Source organism: Salvelinus fontinalis, chromosome 3 (assembly GCF_029448725.1).
Source record: "Salvelinus fontinalis isolate EN_2023a chromosome 3, ASM2944872v1, whole genome shotgun sequence".
Classification (NCBI taxonomy): Eukaryota; Metazoa; Chordata; class Actinopteri; order Salmoniformes; family Salmonidae; genus Salvelinus; species Salvelinus fontinalis.
Window position 1 is genome coordinate 11,132,985 of NC_074667.1, and position 24,569 is coordinate 11,157,553.

At 43.3% G+C, this 24,569-nt stretch overlaps 1 protein-coding gene across 2 annotated transcripts in view; it reads left to right on the forward strand.

The window, feature by feature from the left end:
• The first annotated feature begins 437 nt into the window (after positions 1-437).
• LOC129838654 (homeobox protein Meis1-like) overlaps positions 438-24,569 on the forward strand; it is a 33,189-nt gene continuing 9,057 nt past the window's right edge. For both annotated transcript variants that reach the window (XM_055905778.1, XM_055905782.1), the window contains exons 1-9: positions 438-1,107; positions 2,457-2,677; positions 3,575-3,716; positions 3,932-3,982; positions 4,426-4,476; positions 5,030-5,176; positions 7,473-7,584; positions 11,932-12,083; positions 19,423-19,499. In XM_055905778.1, the coding sequence (XP_055761753.1) occupies positions 1,096-1,107; positions 2,457-2,677; positions 3,575-3,716; positions 3,932-3,982; positions 4,426-4,476; positions 5,030-5,176; positions 7,473-7,584; positions 11,932-12,083; positions 19,423-19,499 (965 nt within the window). In that variant the 5' untranslated portion in view covers positions 438-1,095. The remainder of the gene's footprint in view (positions 1,108-2,456; positions 2,678-3,574; positions 3,717-3,931; positions 3,983-4,425; positions 4,477-5,029; positions 5,177-7,472; positions 7,585-11,931; positions 12,084-19,422; positions 19,500-24,569) is intronic.

A 24,569-nucleotide genomic window follows, 5' to 3' on the forward strand; every position in this document is an offset into this window, starting at 1 on the left:
ACAAAAGGTCTGTCAATCAATTCTGCAAAGGAGTGCCATATTCTGACACACAACCTCCAAGAAAATACATGTTTTAGAGTTCTATTATGAACCTAAAAAAAAGTGAATAGCTTAATTGTTAGACTACTTTTATTTGGGTGGAAAATGGACAGCTGTTTCTATTCATGGTCAGTTATTTACTTATTTATAGCCTATCTTTTGTTAATATTTATATGTATTCTTTAAATAAACCTAAGGCATGCTAGTCATTTCCACAACAAAACTTCCAGCTGAGCACCAGATAATGCAACCTCTATATGCGATTGAATATCTGCTATTTTTACAGTTCTCAAACGCCCCCACCGGGTTCTCCACTTGATGTGGCCCATTCCAATACGTGACCAGTTATGGCCACCACTACTTCCGGGTTTGCACAAATTGATCAAAGCTACCCTCTCTGCGTTATGCGACCTGCAACAGCACACACACACGCGCGCATTTGGAGAACCAAGCACGGCATTCACATTGCACATCGGGATCCACCAACATACGGACGGACAGGGGGCGGCTCCTTTAAGAAAAACTAAGTCAGAAAATATCACCCCTCCTCCTTCAGATCTCCACTTGGATGGTATTGCATCAAAGAAAACCTTCACTGGAGTTGCAAGTGATCGAGGAGACGATGGGGACTGTTTTTGAACATCTCTACATGAATATCTGAAGCATTCAAAGTGAGGGAAGAGCGCGACGAGTCATCATTAATTAAGCAACTTGACAACCTCGATATTGATTGACAGCTTGCTTGTTGAGCGAGACTAGAGTCTCAATGTTTTTTTTCCCGTAAGGGGCATTTTACACCAGTCTCAAGCGTGAAGTCGTAGCCAGTGTTGCTTGTTTATGAACGGTCTCCAGGAGAAAGCGAAGGAGCGTTATACTGGATTGTGGTGTTTTTGTCTTCAGCTGGACTTATGCTGACGGTCTGGCAACCATCCTCTCTGGAGAGACGACCACAGTATTCCTAATCTTGCATTTGGAGTTAGGTCTTTGTTTTTCCTCAGCCCTGGCCTCGTAGAAGACGTTTAGAGTCCGATTGGAATCGGCTAGAGTGACAGGCCGATGGCGCAACGGGTGCGTATTGACAGAACTTTTAGCAATGGCAATAAAGCTACAATTGAGACGTGGCTGATTACTGTGCGCAATTTTTCATTTGTATTGCACAACAAGCAGACAGCTATGCAATAAGAGGGTGTTTGGTAGAGCTATAAGTTGTCAAATATACTTATGCTACATGCTAGCCTACTATTCGGCGTTTGAGCGTGTGTGAGTAGAATAAACAATTGCATTTTCATATTGTCTAAAGACTGCAAACTTCATCACATAATTAATTTTACCCCACTATTATGACATGTGTTTTGATATTCTGCGTTTCATAAACGCCGCATCAGTCTTTGGGGGTCCAGTGTTTAATGTAGGCTATAACCAAGTTGTTGCACATCAACTTAAACGATTTACAAAAAACATGATGTGAGTTTGGTAATAAGAAAATGGACGACATTTCACAAATATTTTGTGTGTATTCAATTTCAGTCTGTACAGATATGAGAAGTATGTAGTATGTACGCTTTGGGTTTAGTTTGTTGATGTCTGTCCTTTTCAACATTTCATAATATGTACACATTCTTATCTGATATATGACATAAAAATAAATCAATTCAACATTTAGAATAAAAAAATATGTGATTACGTTCTCAAAATATACTCGAAATTGTTTAGATAGGCCACGTAGCCATGCATGAACAATTAGCTTATCTAAAATGCGTCTGTTATTTTTTGTTGTTTCTTTAAGCTATTAGTTTTGTCAAGATAAACAAAACAATATTTGATTTCTTTGAAATATCAGCAAGAATACAGACAGAAAATTGTAGACATTTGTGATATTGTTTTGTCTAAGCAAGACCCTGTAGTTCTAATCGCCTGAAAGAATTAAGCATACCCAAAACGTTTGAAAGTTTTAGACACATAAAAGTGAACTGCTTTTTCACAACGTTTTAAAATGTTAATGATTCAACGTAATCCACAAACAATGAACATTTTCCATTGATTTTCAATTAGGTGATCAACATAGGCTTTTATTGCCACTAATATACTTCGTACCACTAAACATACGATAGGCTACTATTAGCACCATATACCTAACACATTAGCACTTATTTTCTATACTAATTTAGTAGGCCTAGCCTTATTTGCTATTATTAATATAGACTGCCAACAACATAATTTAAGCTATTTTACTATTGTTGTTAATATACTTTTCTTGTTATTAGTCTTTATATTCCGTTTTTATTGTCACTAATATTACATTATTGCATTTAGTATAGTTATTATCAACACAGGCCTTCATTCAACAGCAGGAGAGGTATCACAACGGTGTCAATGGTTATTCTTTTAGAATATTCTCTATCTTTCACTTTTGACAGTATGAAGACCTTCCCCACTATGGAATGGACGGAGTAGGGCTGCCCTCGGCTATGTACGGGGACCCTCATGCAGCGCGCTCCATGCAGGCGGTTCACCTGAACCACGGGCCCCAGTTCCACTCGCACCAGTACCCGCACTCAACACACGCCAGTGCCATACCGCCCAGTATGGGCTCCTCTGTCAACGACGCTATAAAAAGAGACAAAGATGCCATTTACGGGTACGTTTATTTTACTGCCAACGTAAAGTGTATAGCCATTGGGGATATCAAGCACCACAAATGTGAGCGATGAAAGTTTAAGAGAGAGGGAGGCTTTGGGAAATTCTCGCGAATTATAACCTCTTCTGTGTTCGGGTCATTATGCACGGTGCTATATAGGCTTATTTAAACGTTGTATATCTGTTTTGAAATGTTACATTGTGACATTGTCCCCTGAGTTTTCGAAAAAGATCCATAGGCTTCGTTTGCATCTGGCTTTCAGTCCAAATATAATGTTATTTTGCATTCACACAACTCATGACATGGATGTATTCTATTGTGTACAAGGAGCCAGTGGTTGAGTTAGATAACCTAACTCCCCAAATGTTTGTAAATCCAACTCTCAGAATGAAACAATTGTACATCAGACACATTCTCAAACTACCCTGCCTACTTCAACAAATGTGTAGGCAGTGTTGTTTATATTTGTGTGCCATAATATAAGCATATTTTCAGGCCAAGTTTAATAGTCTTAAACTCTATTGAAAACTTCATCGTGTATTTTTTTTTTTGCCTGAGTTAATAATCTCACTGAAGAATGTGGTGTTATTTCGTTGTCCTAAAATGTTGAATCGCGTTCTAAATAAGCCACTCGAGGGCTGAGGATGCCATACGACCAGTTATGCCTGTATAACCAACTCATTTCATGCAGTAAGACTAGGCCTACTTTTATGTCATTATTGTGCTGTTACATTTCTGAATGTTTTATTAGTGCAATATCTATTCAGTTTGCAACTGAAAACAGTAGGCAATGTGATTGAAAGTCGATGTAACCTACTTTCTTAGTTTGGGCCTGTACCGACACGCACACTTTCCAAGGCGGCGTACAGCGTTAATGTCCCCTCTCTTCAATTTTAGGCATCCCCTTTTCCCACTTCTAGCACTGATTTTTGAAAAATGTGAATTAGCAACTTGCACGCCGAGAGAAACTGGGGTCGCTGGAGGCGACGTGTGTTCCTCGGAGTCTTTCAATGAGGATATAGCAGTATTTTCAAAACAGGTTTGACATATCTATTTACTTGTTTTGTTGAAGTTCAAATTCGTTCAAATTCGTATATTTTAGGGTAAATAACCGTTGTGCATTGGTACATGTTTTGTAATTCTGCATTGTGAAAACTTTGTAAGCAGCAAGCTGTCCCATGCATGTGAACACCCATGGTTATGAATTATGTATGACGCTCAGTGAACAGTGAACTTGTAACACTTTTGTTTCAGATTCGATCAGAGAAGCCTATATTTTCATCAAATCCAGAAATTGATAATTTGGTAAGAACTCACTTGCCTTAGGCCATTCACAAGAACAGTATCGGCCTATGAATACAGTTGTGATAAAGTCAAATTCACACTTAAGTGTCGGCTATTGTAGACAATGAATGAATATGAATATTCATTGTCTCCAATAGCCGACACTTTAGTGTGAATTTGACTTTATCACAGTCCTTGTTATTAATGGTGTCCTAACAGATACATGTTTGTGTAATCGTAATCTGTCAAAAGGTTTTCTTGTCATAAAGTTGGTTTGCTTTCATGCTAATTATTTTAATCCTGTTGTTCCTGATCCATTGCCTACACGTTTTTAATGGCCGTACGCGTGCAAACACACACGCACGCACGCACACATGCACGCACACGCACCCATAATTATAATAATAATGTAATGATCCAAAATGTGAATAAAAATGTTTTAATGCCAACTTTTTTCCTCCTAGATGATACAAGCAATTCAAGTATTACGGTTTCATCTGCTCGAGCTGGAGAAGGTATATTTACTCATAACCATATCATGTGACTGATAGGCCTGCTGCTGTAAAGATCGCGATGACGCATAGCATTAGGCTATAACTCCGTAATAGAGGTGTAATAGTGGTAGTAGTATATCTGGTTGCCCAAATAACATTTGTATGTTATGGAGTTGATAATGTTGTCATTGATGGATGCGCTTGCAGAATATTAGTCGAGGGCTTTTATATAGTAATTGCCATATTGCTCATGTTGAGCCTATATTAGGGAGGAGATAAAGTTGCCAAAGTAGCCTACAGTTCTCGCTCAATTATATAAAAAATGTAAGAAAAATAAAGTCATCATTCGTTTTTCTACAAGTAATGTAAAATGTCTGTAATGTAATATAGTTCTGCTATTTTTTGAAGCCAATTTGCTTGAATAGTAATTTAGGCCTGTCACAAGGCGAGGGATAGGCTATTCCTTATAATACCACTGATTACCACCATCTACATTATTTTTTTTAGGGCTTTCCCGTAGGGTATAGTGTTCATTCAGTTTTGATACATGTTTGGTTGTCCTCTGTGTTTGCAGGTACACGAGCTATGCGATAATTTCTGTCATCGATACATCAGTTGCTTGAAAGGAAAAATGCCCATTGATTTGGTCATAGACGACAGGGACGTTGGAAATAAATCTGACAGTGAAGATTTTACAAGATCGTCTGGGCCTCTTGATCAGGTAAGCTCTTGCCTATTACGTGCGTATTAATACAATTGTCGTCTATTAAGTGCATTTGAATTGTAGGCCTATACCGAGAACACTTCGCATGTATTTTATGCTGTCTAGATCGTTTTATCAAAATAGAGAGGCCTATGGAAAAAATATAATTTAGGAAATTGTTGGCCTCCTCTTGGTGATATAGATTGATAAATGACTTTAAAATAAATCAAATATTAAATGTAGGCCTAACATTTGACAAAATGACAATGAGAACAAAGTTTCTGTTCCATTTCATTTCAAAGCATAATAAATCGTTTTCTTCCGGACATTTGGAAAAAACTTGTTTGAAGTAAGGATCCCGGTAAACAATTGCTTGGCTTTTATTATATTACTTCTTGAATAAATGCTTTGAGGGACTATGGTAAACATAGTAATTGTTATTATGCTATTTTATGGTGTTTTTGTGTGTTAATTATGTTCATTGTGCTGCGTGTGCTCGAAAAAGATATCATTGATCAGAAATGGGACGAGAGGTGTGGAGTCAAATCTGCTCTTTTCTTCGTGTGAATGCAACCAAGCACGTTTTGAAGTCCCGTCGCACCCACCCCTTGAGCAAGGTTTTAGGAATATGGAATCCATTCCTCCGAGTGCCATGTCAGCCACACAGCGACTTGTTAACCATTTAACCCTTTATTTACCAAAGCAACGAGCACAAATCCAGGCAGTTTAGTGGAGTGTCAAATGCGCACAACTCAAATGTCTCGGTGTTGAGTTTCAAACACCCTCCCAAGTCTATATTAGTCTGTTGTTAAAATGTTCTGAGTGTCCCATTCACTTTACTACAGGGTTCCAAGCTCTGTATTATAAAATAACCCTCTATCCAAGTCTATGCTGTATTCTAGTATGAATCACACTACTATATATCCACAAATTCATATGCATCCCCTTCAGTCCTCTCACCTCCATCAGGTAGTGAGACTTCCCTCCAGTAGTACTTCGATCACATCTGCTGATTTGCACTTTGATGGTCATCTTTGATTGCGCTGTCACCTGCCAGAGTGTTTTTTTATTATTATCGATCAATCGACATGATCAATGATGAGCGCAGGTCCCCTGAGTCTTATAAGCGCTCGTCATTTATGCTTTTGATTGAACAAATTGTGTGGCTCAGTTGGTAAGAGCGTGGCGCTAGCCACGCCTGTCGTAGGCTCGATTCCCGCTGGGGTTACATATACTAAAATGTAAGCCGCTGTGGATTGAAGCGTCTGCTGAATGGAATATATTATGAAGCAGCACACTAAAGTGTGGCCCCTGGATGTGGTCGACCCAATAACCTGTCCCACCAGCCTTCACTCTCCCACCCATAAGTCCATGAATGGTACAGCACCCGCACGCCCGACACCCACCCGACCTTGCAGGCACTTTGTCCCCACACCTCTAGCCCAATAGTGTACCATTTTCACACTTAATTCCACACTTCATTTCTCTTCTCAAGTGGGGCTGCTTAGGGAGTACCTACTGGTTATGGGTGGATATTGGGAGGTGGTGGCGGTGTGTGAGTGTATATGCATGTGTGTGTGTGTGTTTGTGTACATGTTCAAGTGCATGTGTGTGTGTGTGTGTGTGTGTCTCGGTACTTGCCACCCTTGGTCTCTCGGGAGCGGTTCCATTCTGATTGAACAAATCTCTTCAGCCCTATACTCACTCCCCCTCTTCCATCCCTCTTGCTCGTTTCGTTGGGAACTCCTCTTGTTGGAGTTGGCCATTGCTGCTTTAACCATTTGTGTTCTGAGCATATGTTCCAGATTACCACAGCCTGACAGCATTCTCCTGGTATGCAGCGTAATACATGATATATATTTTTCATTTTTTTTCCTTCCCAAAGAGGACTTATTATTATTCATTTGCTGGTCAAAAACAATTATGAATGATAGGTTTTGCATTCTGACCTGGAGTTAGCAATGAGTTAGCCACGATGCACCGCCAACTGAGGGGAGTAGCTAGCCAGTGTGTACAGGGCTGTGTGTTTGAAATGTCTACAGGCTATTTCTCCTTTTCCCCCCACATGATATGTACTGCGTATGATATGGATATGATATTTTAAGGAAACTAAGAATGCGGCTTTCGTGCCGACATACCTTGGGTCTCCATCCACATCTCTTTTAATCAGTCGCCTGTGGATTATTCTCTATGGATAACTTCACTTAAAGCCCTTGGTTTCTACATGACGAATAGACCATTGACACGTTCTCTGGTAAATCGTATTCATACTGTAGTTCCTTGGCTGATTGTCAGTGTCATGTCATCCAATCAGATCTCGTGGAGCAGAGACCACGATGACACGGCGTCAGTTCGCTCGGCGGGGACACCCGGGCCCTCCAGTGGGGGACACACGTCACACAGTGGGGACAACAACAGTGAAGAAGGTAAGGACTCACTGATAGGTAAGATAACTGGATAGGTTAGGTGTCCATCATTATTGCTTTTGTCTTTAAAGTATACTTTCATATCAGTGGGAGGAACGAGGAAGCTATTTTAGAGTTTTGGGACAGATCAGATTCACTTACAGGTGGAAATACTAGAAAGGTGTCCACCATTATCGCTTTCGCCTATCAAGTACTTTCAGATTAGTGAGACAGTGTTGGGACTGATCCCATGTCAAGCCAATGAGTGAGTGTCACGTGTTGTCGAGTTTGGATTGGATGTGACGTGGAATAGAAAGACAGACAGCAGAGAGAAAGAACGAGTGAATGATGAGGGTTGACAGAGAAATGTGAATGCGGAGCTCAGCCTGCGACTGGATCTGGAAGAAAGGGCGCATTATGTTCTAGTCGACCGAGCGACGATTTATATACCAGCCTCTGCGCCTCTTTTATTTGGACAGGGGGAAAGAGTAATAACAGAGAGCAACACACACACACACACACACACACACACACACACACACACACACACACACACACACACACACACACACACACACACACACACACACACACACACACACACACACACACACACACACACATACGCACACATTAAATGCTAGGATAGCTCCTAATGGTTGAGGCAGAGAAGAAGACTAAAAGGGATGCTCTCTCCTCTGTTATTGGCCGTCTTTATAAGCAGGGCTTTGGGTTTGTGGACTTCCGCCACACTCTCCAAATAGTTTCAGTCAGATGTGTATCAGCTATTACCAGGGCCATTTGCAAAGTGCTGTTTGTGTGCCAAGTGCAACAAGCGTTCAGGGGTTTTGTTATCTCCAGAATACATTTTCAGTTTAGCACCGCCACGGGTGGACTGCTTCGGGAATATCTGTGTGTTTTAACTCCCAAACACAAATACAGTCACACAGACAGAACACAAGGCCCAGGACACAAACACTCCTAATGCCCTTTTTATTCCCCATTTGGATGGTTGGGGAATTGTGGCTCCTTCAATGGAAGTATTTCACAGAAATGTATTGGTTGAGCTTCTGTTGGAAAGTGGATTCTTGGTTGATCCATATTGGGGTATGTAGTCCAGTGATACCTTAACACTGGTTCCTTGCATCACGTCGATAGGCCTAGAGGACCAGAGAAGCTACCATTGGATAGTCATGGTTTTCCGACTTTTCAGGAAAAACCTGATACATACCTGAGGAGAGATTTGTTAGCTCCCACTTTAACTGAAAGAAAAACTATCTCTCACCTGTAGGGAGGGGAGGTGTCAGTGCCCGGAAAAAGAGGAGGAAGAAAGAAAACAAAGGGAAATCTGGTAAATAATGTCCCAAAGAAGGCAAACAGTTTCAACGACTTAGTTCATCGCTATGGTGATGTCTACAGTTTGGAAAAACATTTAGCTTCTGTTCATTTGAACTTGCTGGTAGCCGATAGAGAAAGTCCATCCAAGACAAGTAGTCAATTCATCTAAATCTTTTCTTTGTGCATTGTCCGTGTTTTGTTGTCCATGGTTGCTTGAACTTATCACAAGCCTGACCTGAGCGTCGAGGCCATTCTTCACAGACCCTTGGATTGGCCGACAATGGTCACATGGCTGCCTTGTTCCTATAGGGAAGTGCGTCTTGTAAGAAAGGACCAATGGTGGAAGCCTGGTGCAAAATAAAAGGTCCTCTCTCCTCCCAGGCCCCTTGCACCAGACCATGGCCAATAACATTTTGTGCAAACACTTCTGAAAAGCTCAGCAATTGAGCAGGCCAGCAGCTGCTGCGAGCGCCGAGCTATGACAGCTTGACTTATAATGTTTGCGTGAAAAGTGCAAGTGGATTTTTGTGCCTCTGAATCTTGATGCTGGAAGAAAAAGGAGCAAGCAGCGATATTGAACGTTAGTAGAAGAAAAAAAGGGTGAGAATGGAATGAGGGCAAAGGAAATAAAAGAAAGAAGAGGGAGAGAGAGTGAAAGAGAGTGAGGATGAGCAATGAATCCTTTGGTTTGGCGTGGGCATGGTCAATGCTGCATAACCACAGCTGAGCTAACTTCAAGTTCAGAGTTTTTTTTCGGGGAAACAAATTCCTTTGTATGGCCTCACTCTTTCACTGGAAGCCAGACAGGAAAGCCGAGAGTAGCAGCGACTTCCCGTGCAACCACCACTTTCTCCGGACCTCCCAGAGTCACTGCATCGCTTTACTCCTTCCTTCGTCTTTTAACACAACCCCCCTTCACAGTCGCGCATAGCTGGATGTAGAGGAGGATTTGACATCTGCAGCTCTAGTCGCTGAAGAGCCTGTCCCCCTGTCCCTGTCCCCGTCTCCACCCGGTACACAGGTTGGCGCTGTGAAACTTGGAGCTGTCACAAACCATTAGCAGGTTGGGTCCAAAGTCACCACGGCGGCGACGTATCTCTCCTCGTAGTGTTGGGCTAGAGAATGCTGCCGTGACACGGCGCATTGCGGAGTGTAAATCAGCCTGAGGGAGCCCGCCGTCGCCCCCCTAATGAGGCCGAGAACTTGTTTATGGACTTCAGCATCATTTTTATGATTATTTCCACCTTCTCAGACTCTTGTCGTTCCCAGTAGAATCTCACCTCTGTTTTGGCGGCAGAGGTAATGGCAGGAGAAGCCTAAGCGAAGTCAACCTCCCAGCTAGTGAAGTCACCGCTGGTATTATACTAATGTGGTCGGTAGTTGCTGCCATATGCCTGCTCTGCTTTAACTGACTGTCTCTAACCTTGCCTGTTGCTGTTAAAAGTGGCGGAAATAAAATAAAATGAACCTCCTTACATGGCACTTGACGAAAACACTGCGTACGGCATGATTTGTAATTGTATTTGGTGGAGGAGAGGTTAGAAGTTAGCGGGGGCTTTGGTAAAGATGAAATAGACTTAATGTTGGATCAAATGAAGCCTGGTCCTAGATATGTTGTGCTGTCTTGCCAACTCCTATGATAGAGTTGTCAAGACAGTACAGAGAGATCTATGGTCAGGCTACCTTCAATCCAGCATTTCATCCAGTTCCTCTTTAGCATAGCCCCCGCTGTGCCCCAGACAATGACCATATGAGTTGGCAAGGCAGCAGAGACCGATCTGAGACCAGGCTAGATCGAAGGAGCATTCACTTCCAATGAGACATCTTGGATTACGAACCCATGGCCAGCAGTGTAGCTCTCCCAGGCCAGATGGGAGCTAAGTAAACATAAGAGACGAACTTTAGCGGAAAAAACAGCGAGAGGAATAAACTGGGTATTAAATCATTGGCTGGTTTTGGACTACGCCTGCTTCCCAAATGGCATCCGGTTCCTTACATAGTGCAGTACTATGGACCCTGGTCAAAAGTAGTGCACCATGTAGGGAATAGGGTGCCATTTGGGACGCACCCTAGTTCTGTGATATCTTGGAGATGTACTGTATGGATTTTGGGGGAGGGCAGATGGCGCTCTGGGTGGGTCATATCAAATCCACAGTACAGTCAGAGAGTTCAACCCCTGGCTTAATTAAAAGCTTTCTGAGATGTATGTATATTCATAAATCTTTTCAAAAATATATATACAGTATACGTATATGTTCTGGGGAGGTTTGGTGCATCACGTGTACGGTACATGGAGTGTTTTGTATGGAACATTGAACACTCAACCTATTCGTTCAGATGCTCTCTTTTGATGAATTTGTGAAGGTTTCTTGGATGAAGATGTTGATGAGTCAATCGTTTGAAATGTAGAGAGAAATGGATTTTTCACCAGATCCATCTGTATTTCAGCTTTAGAGCTATCTCCTCGCATTCTGAAAGACTGTGTAGCAGTAACTCTATTACAGCATCCTGCAGTTTGATAAATATAATCAGAGCAGTGATAAAACTGTGTAAAAGAGAAAAAATGATCAGTTGCTGTCTTTTGGCCAAGATGCTGTAGCAGAATTCTCTCCTTTTGGTTGAAAACGTTTCTGTTTTAATGCACCAACTAAACACATTCAGCTAAACAAGGCCAGGAAAGCACGATCGCTGGCTAATCATGTAAAATGTCAAATGATTACTTCAACAACCCAGAGAAGCTATGTTCAAAGGTTAGAATTCCTGAAGCAAAATGTGCAGTTGTTGACTGTTGTCCAAGAGAAGATAGTCGGTTCCCAGGTTGTAGCAGAATGGTCTATCCTTATTCCCCCCACAACCCGGGGAAATAGAGTAAAAAAAAAGACAATTTCTGAAGTTAAACGAGCAGCTATTGTCTGTTTGTCCAAGAGGAGATAATCGGTTGCCAGGTTGGAGCCGAAATGTCCTAAACCCCACTCATTAGTTCCCCGTGGAACCACCCACCCACACTAACTGTTGCCTTTGTTTGGACAGGTGACTGCATGGACAACGGGGTGGCCTCTCCCAGCACTGGGGACGATGATGACCCTGACAAGGAAAAGAGGGATCGTCACAACAAGAAGCGAGGAATCTTCCCTAAAGTGGCCACCAACATCATGAGGGCGTGGCTTTTCCAGCACTTGACAGTGAGTAGAGTGGTGGATCACCATTACACTTCTTAGAAGCCAAGCAGTGATACCTCAATACCGGCGGCCATTTTGAGCTCCATGTCATGCCCTTTAGCCTCAGTTACACTTTATGGGTGTTTAGGGTTGTTGTGACAAGTCTGAAATGTAGCGATGAGGGAGGGGACTTTCCCCCTGCTGCCTAGCAGGTTTAGGAGGATTTGGCTGTTGAAATTACTTTTGAAATGACTCCACCGAAGTTGTCAAACTGAACCATACATGCGGGTGTGTACGCGTGTGTTTTTTTTGACTAGTCATGTCAAAGCTATATGGATAATTATTTTGTAGACAACTTCTCCCTAACTCTCCTGTCAGTCGCTCCGAGTGCAGTGAGTTGTGAGAAAAGACTTTGGTTAACATTCACACCATCCAATAGAGCTGGAAGGAAGTAGCAGTAAAAAGAGAGGCCATATTTTCTGTGTCCATAGTCTCACGGATACAGACTGTTAAAGGGAGACATATCTGACAGACACAGACATATCTTATTTACAGCTTTGGCCAAAGCTAGCAAGCTAGTCAATTGGCCAGCAGGCACTGAGAGAGAAACACTGAGAGGACTTTGCTATGCAGGCATTTTCCCCCCTTTTTCTGTCTGGGCTCCATACAAGGAGAGGCTAAATCGGGATGTCTCGATGGGGGTCAAGGTGGCTGCCAGGACCTACCACTGAACCTGGGGGTGGCTGCAGCCTGCAGCAGATGGGATGTTGGAGAGAGGGAGGAGAGATAACCCAGGTAGAGAGAGGGAGGAAGAGAGGGAGGGAGAGAGAGAGCGTTGACCATAGACATTCCCAATTTCTCTGAAGAGTAAAATGTTGGTGTTTGTGTGTGTGTGTGTGTTTGTGTGTATTGCCAGTTAAGTGGTATTTAGAACTATGAGCACAGTATCTTTCATTTCCACCGTATCGATTCTCAAGGACTTGGTAAAGGTTCATGCATGTGGTCTAGCAAGCTGGCGGCGGATGTGTGTGTGCGTATGTGTGTACCGGGAATCCTGGTGAGAAATGGGGGCGCACTCTTGCCCCTCCAGCAGGGAACCACAGGCCTTTTCTTCCTCTTTTCATCCCCCCAGCTCCCCAAAGAAAAGGTAATTATGTGATAGGGTAATGGGACGAAACCCAGGCGTTCAGATTGTTGCCATGCCCACTACATTGTGGGAGGTTCTACTTAAATTGGCGGGTCGTTACCATGGTGAGGGGTGTAGGAGGCGGAGTGAGGAGTGAGGGAGGGCTTAGCAAGCACCCTCCCTCCCTCATTCTTTATTAATAATTCGGTTTTTTCCATTTTCTCTTTTTTTTCTTCTCTTAGTTGTGCACAGAATATTTAAGCCTACGAGTGAGAGGGGAGCCACAGCTTGTAAAAGAGAAACCACAGCAGAACGTGCTGTTTTCTTCACATGTTTTCGCTTCTCTTTTTACAAAGTGTTTCATGTAAAAAGCAAAAACCAACTGGAAGGCATAATCCCTGTTAATGCAATTAGAGGCTAATTTGCCACCCTCTTGCTCACAGATGTGCTGTAATGACAACGTGTGCTTCAACCCTGCAAGCACATTCTACCCAAACCTGAGCAGAAACAGGTGGGAAAGAAGTTGTACTGGGTCGCTAAGCGTACTGTAACTTTGTTTATTGAAATTGGGTTTGAATAAATGACAAGTTACCTGTAATTTAAAAAACACCCAAATCTGTGAGTTTACGGAATGCTTTGGTCACACAGAGGTGAAGAGAACTTCTGAACTGGCAAACTGCTCAGTTAGACAAGTAGGTTGGAGATGGCCTAATTCCTGAACCTTAGAGTGCACACATAACCCATGCAATGCAGAAACATTTTCTCCTGCTTTCCTGTCCTCTGAAAAAAAAGAATGCCCTCCTAAGCAGAAAAAAAAAGTATGGCTAGCGTTTCACAGGAAGCCCCTGAAATGACCTCATCCCCTCTCGTCCCGGGATCATCAAAGGTCAAAGTTCGACAGGTCATTTGAACCCATTTGTCATTGGTTGTTTGTTGCCAGAGCCACCTTGGATGTTGACGTGCCAATCACCCATGGCAAACTGTGGTGTGCCACACAGCAGCCTATACCCTGGCAGGGAATCCCTGTCCCATGCCAACGGTAGCCAGCCAACCCCATCCTCCTCTACGTTCCCCCTCCCCCCGTCTACCCAAAGGCACATTTAGAATGCGGTCTTGCCCTGATGTCATTAGATCTGGGACATGAAATGATACAAATTACAAATTTACTATGGCCTGACTGGTCTCTACTGCCCACCCAAAAAATCCCTGGACTTCCCAAGCTTGCCCCTATACACACTGTGTATTTACTGTCCTCCCCCCCACCCCCAAACCACCCCGACTAGCGCCACTCATGTACGTGTGACGAATCAATCCATCCATATTCATATTTGTAAATTCAATTTAGTCCCGGGGCTTACGGTTCCTGATTATTCCTTAATTCTATCCAAGCAAGCACTCAGAATCGTTGGCGCCACCCAATTAAAGAATAAAGAACATTACACATGGTGTATAATCGCGTCTCGGCCTCTCAGACTAAAAATATGTCCCTCCCTTTTTAGCTGAATGTGCCCCTTTGTTGGGGTAGCAATATCTGAAGTTCTTCTTGCCACTGTTTTTAAACCTTTCTTTTAGTTCCTCTGTTCTCAATGCCCATTTGAGTTATTTGAGTTCCAGGGAAATATTCGGAAGTAATGAGAAGACGATTATTGGAGTCAGTGGCAATCCAATTCCCTACATAGTGCACTACAAGCCCATAGGGCTTTGGCCAAAAGTAGTGCACTATGTAGGGAATTTGAGACACATACAAAGAAGGGAGGAGCAGAAAGAAGGGGCAGCCAAACATGGTATTTTTAGGAGACCTGTGGGGCATCTGAGTTCATTTATCCAATGCTGGCGCCCCATTGTGTCAGGGCATGGTCTTCGCTCTTTCTCTGGGTCCCTCACCCTGCAGTGAAAACATCATCCATTACCTTTTTGACAGGCCCCCAGGGACCTCCAGGGGCTTGGGACTCAGCGCCCAGCGGGGGTCGCTTTTATTGACCTCCCCAGAAATCCAGCATGTGGTCACATACATCACTGGCCGGGGCCTTTTTCTCTGACAAGGTAAATGGGCAGTGTTTAGATCCGAACAAATAATGAAGTGAGGAGAAGTGGGCTGATGGACAGAGGAGATTGGGGGAGATTGGCAGATGGCAGTACACAGTGAATGGGGGAAGCTTTAGTTTGATTGGGGGTGCGCTGGAGATGAGTTCAGCAGTTAAACCTGACCCGTTGGTGCTGTGTGGTGTCGCTCTGCAATTCATGTTCTGTCTTGATTGCTTTTCCCTATAGCAGCCGGACACACATTGGATGCTTTTTGAAGTTTAGTATTCAGCCTTGCTGTAGTTCAATTACATCCCATCTAAAGCTAGGGATCCCTCTAGGGATGTAGTGTTAAATAAAGGTGGGTGAACTCTGCAGATCGAGATGACAAAAATAAAGTTTCAAAAATGGGTAATTTTCCCGGAATAGTTGCTTAAGTTTGGTTCAGATACAGTACGTTTATCCTCCGCTATTTAGCCGCTCCTCTCAACTCTCACCTCTCACCTCTCACCTCTCGCCCCGTCCTACTCAGCTGTGTCAGGTTGTGGGTGTGCCGGACCGACCACCCTCTGAGCAGCTCCTCACTCCAAATGAGGAGTAATTACAACCTCCTAACAGGTTTACTGGTCCAGTAAACAACATAATCACCCTCCCAAAACTTCTCCTGAATTGGCCCGGGCTGATCGTTCAGTCGTGAACTCAAAGAGCTCGCAGCTCAACCCCCCATTGGCTCACAGCAACCCTTCCCTCCAACCAGCAGGTGTGGAACAGAGTGGCAAGCCCTCCTGCCTCCCCTCTTACCCCATAACCGTGAAATGCCACGTATTCTGTTACTGCCGTTTACTAATGAGATTGGTCAGTAGTAGGTACTCCCACTCATTAGAGGCCCTTGTTTGGGGGGTGAGGGGGGGGTTTGGTTGACGCGCTCCATCGCTGGGGCTAGCAGCAGAGGAATGTAGCCTGGGGCTTTGGGCCCTGTTTAAGGCCTTCATTGGCCTGCCTGCCTAGCTGGATGGCTGGCTGTCTGGCTGCTAGGTGGGAGGCTGGTGGGAGACCGGTTCAGCTGGCCTGTCACCACCTAGGCTGCCTCACAACCCACAGCCCAGCGGCAGCCACTTAGTGGTCGACACCAGGCAAGTCAGGGCCCACTATATGAGTTGTAGGGTATTGTGTTGTAGGAGAGTGGAAGAGTGTATGATGTGCGCGCGCGTGTGTGTGTGTGTGCGCGTATGTGTATAGTATGTCCATGTGTGCATGTGTGAGTGCGTACGTGCATGTGCGTATTCTCGCACATATGCTTGTGTGTGTTTACTACCTCCTCTAACCAACACCCCTCCAACACTGACTCTCTTGCTAGTTTGACAGTAAAGCCCCATTTCCATTTGATGTGTTTAGACCTGCCTGCTAGGATCGACCTGGTTGACGATGCTTCCCTCTGTTGCTGTTAATGTGGTGCTGAAAGGCATGGCGACGGGGTGTTCCCCTCAGAGTGGCCAGGCTGGCTGGAAGTGGAGTGGGAGAGGGAGGGAGGGACATAGAGGCCTGTTGACTGTTGATAGTTGCAGTATTCCATGCTAACAGTTGAAATAAAGTGACATTCATTTTCAGGAAGAGTCAATTGTGTTAGAAGCTAAGACAAATTACGTACATTTTCAGGTGGAGTCAGTTGTTTTGGAAACTAGGCCAAGTTCTATTCATTTTCAGGTAGAGATAGTTGTTTTGGAACTAGGCCAAGTTATATTCATTTTCAGGTAGAGTTAGTTGTTTGTAAAAGCCAGTTGCTTGGAAGATAAGACAAGGTACTTTCAGTTTCAGGTAGAGTCAGTTGTTTGGAATTCTAAGCTAAGTTAGGCTAATTTTCAGGTAAGTTCTTTCGAAGCTAAACCTAGTTCCATTCATTTTCAGGTTAGTTGTTTCAGCTAAGCCTCAGCGCAGCTCTGTTGCCCCCAGATATTTGTGTTGATCTGCACTACTTTGTTGCTGTTGTATGTGTCCTCCGTCTCATTGGAGATTTGGTGTGAGTTAGCCATTCACCCGTAAGGCATGGTTTCGATCTGTCCCAGCATGCTAGCGCGCAGTTCTTGCCTGAGCATGGAGTGGCTGCTAGCTGGTGGCAGATCTGTGTCGCCACTCATATCAGAGTGCTCCGAGTATAATGTAAGCACAAATCTAGGATCAGCTTTAAATGCTATAAATCCTAACGGTAACCGTTACAGTGAAACATCACAAACTGACTTTGGATCAGCGTCGAGAGGCAACTTTATCTTCCTCGTGTCAGAGCCAAGCATCATGTCCAGTAGGGAGAAAACTTTTAAAACAGAGCAAAAAGGGGAGGTACTGAACTCCAATAGGAAGACATATTTTACGTTTTTGGTTGCAAAGCCTTTTGCTACAGTGTGTCCTACTGAACAGGACCCAGGCCTCAGTGCTGATTACAGGGTTGGAGATGGCCCGGCCTTAACTCTGGGTCGGTTAGAGCTGCTAGTCCTTGCTAACAGGATTATAATTCATAATGAGCGGGTGGGTCGGGATTAGGTCCCGGAGTGGAAACTGAAATTAGGCCTGATGTTACCAGCCTTTCTTGTGTGTGTGTGTGTGTGTGTGTGTGTGTGTGTGTGTGTGTGTGTGTGTGTGTGTGTGTGTGTGTGTGTGTGTGTGTGTGTGTGTGTGTGTGTGTGTGTGTGTGTGTGTGTGTGTGTGTGTGTGTGTGTGTGTGTGTGTGTGTGTGTGTGTGTGTGTGTGTGTGTGTGTGCGCGCTCACGTGTGCATGGGTGTGTGCGCGTGTGACTGTGCTTTCACTTTTGTGTTCTGGGAAGATGTTACGGTATCTTAACTTGTTTTTCCTTCTGAATGTCATTGTAGAGATTGGTTCAAGGCGAGTTTTTCAAATTGTCTCTCTGTTAGTGGCTAGAATTATCCACGTTATTCAGGAACAAAGGCCACTGGGAGGAACATGGAACATGTCCGGCAGACAGCGAGGGACAATTTGACGAGGCGACAGCGAGATGATCACTTTATGTGGCGAATTAGACTCCGTTTAGGCCAATTACCTACAATCAAATCACATGGAAACAAGAGGGCGAGGCAACCATTACCAATTGATTCAGCGGCGAAGAAAAAAACTCTGTAACATCAAAGACCCTCTCCCTGTCGCCACAGAAAAAGGATGTGGTAGATAAATATTCTCCAGGTGTAAAGCGTGTCATTTCTAGCTTTGTGCCTATGTGGAATTGGCCTGCGGGTATATGGTATCTCAGATGGTTTGAGCTGTCCACAGTGGAGGTCTGATTTCTAATGTTCTATAGCATTAGATGTTATGAAGTGTTGGGACAGTAGATGTTTGGACCTTTTCCTCTTATGGTCAATCCACAGTTTGACCTAATTTCCTATATCCTAGCTCCCTTATTCTCACTGACTTGAGAGGTCTGGAGATGGTTGAAAGCCATAGGCTTGGCTTAGTTACTGACATAGTGCTCGCCTATCCAGTTCTTTCAGATTAGAGAGTAGGAGGGGAAAGTAAATAGAAAAGGGAGCGCTGTTAATTGCATTGGGATTCTTCCCGTGTGACTTACACTCCCATCTCTACACACGAGTACACACACACACAGACACACTCTCCACACGCCTGTATCTATATCCCCCCACTGCTAAGAGAACCAGCTCAACCTACTCTAGGGCGTATCAGGAGCTTTTGTGTGTGTGTGTGTGTGTGTGTGTGTGTGTGTGTGTGTGTGTGTGTGTGTGTGTGTGTGTGTGTGTGTGTGTGTGTGTGTGTGTGTGTGTGTGTGTGTGTGTGTGTGTGTGTGTGTGTGTGTGTGTGTGTGTGTGTGTGTGAGTGTGCAAAGCACCAGTAGCACCCATAATTAATGTAGCTGTTTCTCCACTCGGCTAAACTCTTTAATTGGCTCACACACACACACACACACACACACACACACACACACACACACACACACACACACACACACACACACACACACACACACACACACACACACACACACACACACACACACCATTAATTATGCTCCATTTCATATTGCCCTAATGAGTCTTTGGAGCCACACCTCCGTTTGTTCACGCTAATTAGCCGGCGCTGCTTTTAGGCACAACAACACAAACAACACAAAATATGTTTTTTGTTTTTGTTTTCTTTCAGTTCCTATTTCCTTTATATTTATACGTTCTTTATTTCTCTTTTTCTCGTTGAAACAGCATCCTTACCCTTCGGAAGAGCAGAAGAAACAACTGGCCCAGGACACGGGGTTAACGATCCTACAAGTCAACAATTGGTGAGTTGGATTGGGGTTATTTGGTGTCTGCGTGTGTTTACATGGCAGTAATACTTTGGTCACGGCCCAAATGGCACCCTATTTCCCATAGGGCTCTGGTCAAAAGTAGTGCACTATATAGGGAATAGGATGCCGTTTGGGATGCAACCTTAGTTAGTTTACCCAGGCAACCTGGGTCTAATGATTTGAATGATCCATTCTTCTGTGAACACCCGACTGAAAATATCCCCCTTACAGTCTGTTGGCTTCAGTTAATTGGAATGAGAGGAAACCTGTGGAATAGTTCCAGTGGTGCGGCGTGCATTTACTACAGTATTTACTCATCTGAAAGAAGAAACTAGGACATTTCACTGTACTTTGATCTCTTTTATGAATAAATATCCACAGTTATTAACGAAGTATGAGGTAATAGCCTGCAATGTGTTTAATTCTGTCTGGTTATGGAGGCAAAACATAGACAAGAATGATGATTCAACCAACTCTACGAGAAATCTCAATCTTCACATGTACAGATGTACAGACATCCTATCCAATTGAACCCTAGCCTAGGCAAATATACACAGCAATATACATTAGCAAATACAGAATACAGAAAATGCAATCAATGGTTTATGGTATAACTCAACACTACTCCAACTACCGTTTAGCCTTTATATGCATGCACTATGCACAGTATTTCCCTATATGCATCTGTCAAAATGAATACCCACAGAACAATCCTCTGTCAATCCTACAGCTATTGTCTGCAGTAATCATTTGCCTATGAACCGGAGTTATACTGTTAGCACTGAGGCGGGTTGCCCTAGTTGGAAGTCCACTGTGTGCAGCTCAGCCTGCACTATCAGCTCAGACATAAATATCACTGTCATGTCTACCTCTGATAAGCCTCCCAGTAAAGTAATAAAAACAATCACGAATCTCAGAAAAGTGCTAAAAACAGCCCAGATTAACATATAGCCTATCCCAACGGCATTCATCACTATTGCAGTTGTTAATGTATATTATTACTTTTTTTCATGACAATTTGTGTTGTTTTTATTTGAGTCAATAGTCATGGTGCTCCCCGATGGTCATTCCACCCCACCACAACCCCTCAATAGTCTTTACTCTGCCTCCACCCCAGTGGACATTTATTTAGTCATCACTGCCACAGTTGTTATTATGTATATAGTGCTATTTCTATTCTATTGTTGTTTTTTATTACCATTTTCATCATTTTATTTCACTTAGTCCTGCATGTTGAAGCTCAAAGCCTAAGATTCTTACTGTACCCTGCAATCACACCGGCAACCCTGTACATATTACTATTAAACACTCTGAATCTGAATCTGAAACAAGGTTCATGAAATCAATAACTTGCTAGTAACAGATAACATTCATACACTGACTATCTCTGAAACTCACTTAGATAATACCTTCAATTATACAGTGGTAGCAATACATGATTTCAACATCGTCAGAAGAGACAGGAATGCCAATGGTGGAGGTGTTACCGTTTATGTTCAGAGTCATATTCCTGTAAAGCTTAGAGAGGATCTCATGTCAAATGCTGTTGAAGTAATATGGCTACAGGTTCACCTGCCTCACCTAAAGCCCATTCTTGTGGGAAGCTGCTATAGACCACCAAGTGCTAACAGTCAGTATCTGGATAATATGTGAGAAATGCTTGATAATGTATGTGATATCAACAGAGAGGTCTATTTTTGTGTGTGATGTAAATATTGACTGGCTTCCATCAAGCTGTTCACTCAAGAAAAATATTCAAACTGTAACCAATGCCTGCAACCTGGTTCAGGTTGTCAGTCAACCTACCAGGTTATTTACAAACATTTGTTATTTCTTTATTTTATTTAACCTTTATTTAACGAGGCAAGTCAGTTAAGAACAAATTCTTATTTGCAATGACTGCCTACACCAGGAAAACCCGGACGATGCTGGGCCAATTGTGCGCCGCCCTATGGGACTCCCAATCACGGCCGGTTGTGATACAGCCTGGATTCAACCAGGGTGTCTGTAGTGACACCTCTAGCACTAAGATGCAGTGCCTTAGACCGCTGTGCCACTCGGGAGCCCGAGTGGAATTCACAGGAATGAAATCATCCACATGTATTGATCACATCTTTGCTAATGCTGCAGAAATCTGCTCTGAAGCAGTATCCAAATCCATCAGATGTAATGATCATAATATAGTAGCCATATCTAGGAAAACCAAAGTTCCAAAGGCTGGGCCTAATATAGTGTATAAGAGGTCATACATATATGTAAAGAATATTTGCTGTTTAATGAGGAGCAACCAGACACTGCACTTGACACATTTATAAAATTGCTTATTCCAGTTACTAATAAGTATGCACCCATTAAGAAAACGACTGTAAAAACGGTTAATGATGAGGAATTGAAAAATTGTATGGTTGAGAGGGATGAGGCTAAAGGAATGGCAAATAAGTCTGGCTCCACTGCCGATTGGCAAACAAACTGTAAATTGAGAAATCATGTGACTAAACTGAACAAAAATAAGAAGAAACTGTACCATGAATCAAAGATAAATTATATAAAGAATAATACCAAAGCACCCTTTACTGGCTCAAACAACTGACCAATCAATCTGTTACCATTTCACAGTAAAGAAATTAACATATTTTCGGCACGCTTATAGGGAAGGGCATTTGACATGTACGGCACTTAAACAAATGACTGATGATTGGCTGGGAGAAATGTATAATATACATTTTGTGGGAGCTGTTTTGTAAGACTTTAGTGAAGCTTTTGACATTATCAATCATATTCTGTCTGCTGAAAAAATTTATGTGTTATGGATTTACATCTCCTGCTATATTGTGTATCGAGAGTTACCTGTCTAACAGAACACAGAGGGTGTTCTTTAATGGAACCCTCTCCAACATAATCCAGGTAAAGTCAGGCATTCCGCAGGGCAGCTGTCTAGGCCCCTTACTTTTTAAAATCTTTACTAATGACCTGCCACTGGCTCTGACTAAAGCCTGTGTGTCTATGTATGCTGATGACTCAACACTATACACGTCAGCTACTACAGTGACTGAAATGACTGCAACACTTAACAAAGAACTGCAGTCAGTTCAGAATGTGTGGCAAGAAATATGTAAGTTAGTCCTAATTATTTCAAAAACTAATAGCATTGTATTTGGTACAAATCATTCACTAAACCCTAAACCTCAATTAAATCTTGTAATGCTTAATATGGAAATTGAGCAAGTTGAGGATACTAAACTGCTTGGAGTAACCCTGGATTGTAAACTGTCATGGTCAAAACATATTGATACAACAGTAGCTAAGATGGGGAGACGCTATCAACATGGCAGGTCCTACAGGCCCTAGTTTTGTTGCACCTGGACCACTGTCCAGCTGTGTGGTCAGATACCACAAAGAGGGACTTACAATTGGCCCAGAACAGGGCAGCACAACTGGCCCTTAAATGTACACAGAGAGCCACAGAGAACATTTATAATATGCATGTCAATCTCTCCTGGACCAACGTAGAGGAGAGATTGACTTTATCATTACTTGTATTTGTGAGAAGTATTAACATGTTGAATGCAGCTGTCTTTTAAAACTACTAGCACACAGCTCAGACACCCATGCATACCCCACAAGACATGCAACCAGAGGTCTATTCACAGTCCCCAAGTCCAGGACAGACTATTGGAGGCCCACAGTACTAAATAGAGCCATGACTACATGTAACTCTATTCCACATCAAGTAACTCGTGCAAGCAGTAAAATCTGATTTAAAAAACAGATTAAAATACACCTTATGTTACAGCGGGGACTGTGAAGAGACACACACAGGCACAGACACACGCATACACACACACACACACACATGATAACATACGCACTATACACACACGTACACATAGATTTTGTGTTGTAGATGTGTGGTAATAGAGTAGTGGCCCGAGGGCACACACTTAATGTGTTGTGAAATCTGTAGTGAAATGTAATGTCATGTTTTTAATTGTATATAACTGCCTTAATTTTGCTGGAACCCAGGGAGAGGGGATCCCAAATAAATACAAATACATGTGCCACAAAGATCAGATCTGAAATCTCAAACTCGCTCTTCCCTGAATAGTGCAGTAATATTATTAACAACTAGTGAAGATGGCCCGCGGTGTGCCACCCTGCCATGGTTATTGGGCGGAAGGTAATGGCTCACACAGAGAGGCCAGGTGCTGTAGCCAGGTAGAGAGGAGAACCCAGCGTGTTCCTGCACACTCAGCTGCAATCAGCACTTTTGCCTGCCTGGGTCCTGTTCAGTTGGGCACACCGTAGAAATATGTCTTACAACGGAAAACGAAAATCTGCTCAATTTTGTTATTGCACAGTTCACAGTAGTACCTTCCCGTTTCACTCTGTTTCAAAACTCATACAGAACGGACATGTGCTGTAGCCAGGTAGAGAAGAGATCCCAGCTTGATGCTAGTGCACACTCAGCTGCACACTTTCCTCTTTCAAGGACAGTGAGGTCGTGAAACATTTGTGTGTTCCAAATGGCACCCTATTCCCTTTATAGTGCACTACTTTTGACCAGTGCACCATACACTACTTTTGACCAGCGCCCCATAGGCTCTGGTCAAAGGTCGTGCACTATATAGTGCCATTAGGGAGGGAATCAGGATAGGCTCTCGGAGGTGTTGCTTAGCTGCTCAACCTAGTATGCAGGTAGTGGTACCACACGGGCCCCATGGGAATCAGGGGTGTGGGAGAGGTGGGGTGGGGAATGGAGGGAGAGGAAGAATCTAAAAAGAGGGGCAGATAGGATGCACATTCTGGATGGGGGGTGAGTGGTGAGGTATGGGAAATGTTGTTTCATTTGATGGAGATTGATGACTTCTCCTGCTATTAATGTAGCAGCAATGCTAATATTGTGTCAACTATTATTTGTCTGTTACCGTGGTAACTTGGCTGACGAGCTGGTTTTCAGAGGGAGTCCAGGGTTTTCTCTTGTATTATGCTGAGAAATACAAATGAATTCGCAAGTTGAGCCAACTTTGCTTTTGGTGTTTCTCCCATATATGCTTTTAAATGGAC